This window comes from Eimeria tenella, genomic scaffold (genome assembly GCF_000499545.2).
Source record: "Eimeria tenella Houghton genomic scaffold, Eth_scaff2645, whole genome shotgun sequence".
NCBI lineage: Eukaryota > Apicomplexa > Conoidasida > Eucoccidiorida > Eimeriidae > Eimeria > Eimeria tenella.
In genome coordinates, this window is record NW_013542520.1 from 1 (window position 1) to 1,775 (window position 1,775).

A 1,775-nucleotide genomic window follows, 5' to 3' on the forward strand; every position below is an offset into this window, starting at 1 on the left:
CACCTGCTGCTGCTGCAGGTGCTGCTGCTGCCGCGCTGCTGCGCCTCTCCAAAAGGCAGCAATCTTTGTTGCTGCTGCTTCTAGCTTTGAAGTCTCTTCTGCTCAGCCACAAGTGCCTCTAGGCGTTAGGGTTTAGGGTTTAGGGTTTAGGGTCTAGGGTCTAGGGTTTAGGGTTTAGGGTTTGGGTGTTTGAAGGCGCTCCGGTACGCCCCGAAGCAGACGCACCCCTCGCTGCTGGGCCTTTCGCGTTTGCTGCTGCTGATGACTCAGAAGCAGCAGCAAATTAAAAAGCTGCTGCAGCAGCTCGACGCAGAGCTGCTGGCGGAAAACCCTACTTTGCAAGACCTGCACGCGTAAACCCTAAACCCTAAACCCTAAACCCTGGCGCTGGGCAGCGGTTCGCGCTCTGCGCGCCCAAACGCCCGCACCGCAGACCCTAAACCCTAAACCCTAAACCCTCGAGGGAAAACCCTTTGGGATACCAGCCTGCTAGACTCCGCTAAAGGGCCAAGGGTCTAGGGTTTAGGGTTTAGGGTTTGTGCTGCAGGCTGTACAAGTCCCTTTTCTTAGATGATCCTCTTGAAGGCGTGGCACCGGAGCAAAGGCCCTGGCGGTGGACAGACAAGATGCAGCCCGAAGCGCGTGAGGGTTTAGGGTTTGGGGTTTAGGGTTTAGGATATAGGGTTTAGGGTTTGGGATTTAGGGTTTAGGGTTTGTGGGAAATGAGGGCTAGGGCTGACTGCGGCGAAGAAGCAGAGCAGAGAGCTCTGCATTAGGGTTTACGTCACGCAGCCCGGCAGCCAGCTCTTAGGGTTTAGGGTTTAGGGTTTAGGGTTTAGGGTTGAGGGTTTGTGAGCAGTTCTCGCTTTGCTGGAGAGGTCTGCTAACATGGAGGGGAAGGTGGATGAGTTTGAACAAACCCTCAGAGAGGCCAGCGAATGCCAGTAAACCCTAAACCCTAAACCCTAGGGCCTCTAAACCCTAAATCCTAGGAACTCTAAACCCTAAACCCTCGACGCTCACTGAGTCGCAGAGAGCGGCGCTGCGTGCGCTCAAAACGCCAAACCCTAAACCCTAAACCCTAAACCCTAATTTGGCGTGTTTGTTGTCAGATCGACGGCGGAGTTGAAGGCTTTCCTGAATCAAACAGCAGCAAAAGGACTTCATCCTGCTGCTGCTTCGCTGCTGCTGTTTGCTGCAGCGCAGCAGCAGCAGCTGCTGCTGCCTGCTGCTCCTTGCAGCTATAAGGCCCCCAACTTCCGTAAGGTTTATTTTTAATTATTTATTTATTTGATTATTATTTATTATTTATTTATTAATGTATTTTCTTATTATTTATTCATTGGTATTTATTTATTTATTTATTTATTTGCTGCATGTCCTCGTCCTCTGTCAGTTTTATTATTTAGTTCTTTTTCTTTCACAAACTCCTTTTACTGTTATTTATTAATATATTATTTATTTATTAATTATATATTATTCATTATTATTTATTGTTATTTATTTATTATTGGTTATTTATTATTTTTTATTTCTTATTAATTATTACTTATTTATTATTTATTATTTATCATTTATTATTTATTTATTCATTTAATACTATCAAGCTGTGATCCCGGCTGTACGTACACCCCAACTCGAATTAAGAATCAAAGTGGAGTTTGAGACAAAATAAAATTTTGTTTTATTTGTGCTGCTGAACTTCTTGCTGCAGCAGGACCTCCCAGTGCAGCAGCAGCAGCAGCAGCAGCAGCAGCGGCAGCAGCAGCAGCAGA

At 46.4% G+C, this 1,775-nt stretch overlaps 1 protein-coding gene across 1 annotated transcript; it reads left to right on the top strand.

Moving 5' to 3' along the window:
• Positions 1-261: 261 nt before the first annotated feature.
• On the top strand, positions 262-1,261 carry ETH_00035500 (uncharacterized protein; the record flags this gene model as incomplete). Its single annotated transcript, XM_013375291.1, has 4 exons — positions 262-353; positions 548-642; positions 860-944; positions 1,113-1,261. Coding segments are annotated over 4 exons (421 nt in total), but the record flags the coding sequence as incomplete, so codon positions are not given.
• Between the last annotated feature and the right edge of the window lie 514 nt (positions 1,262-1,775).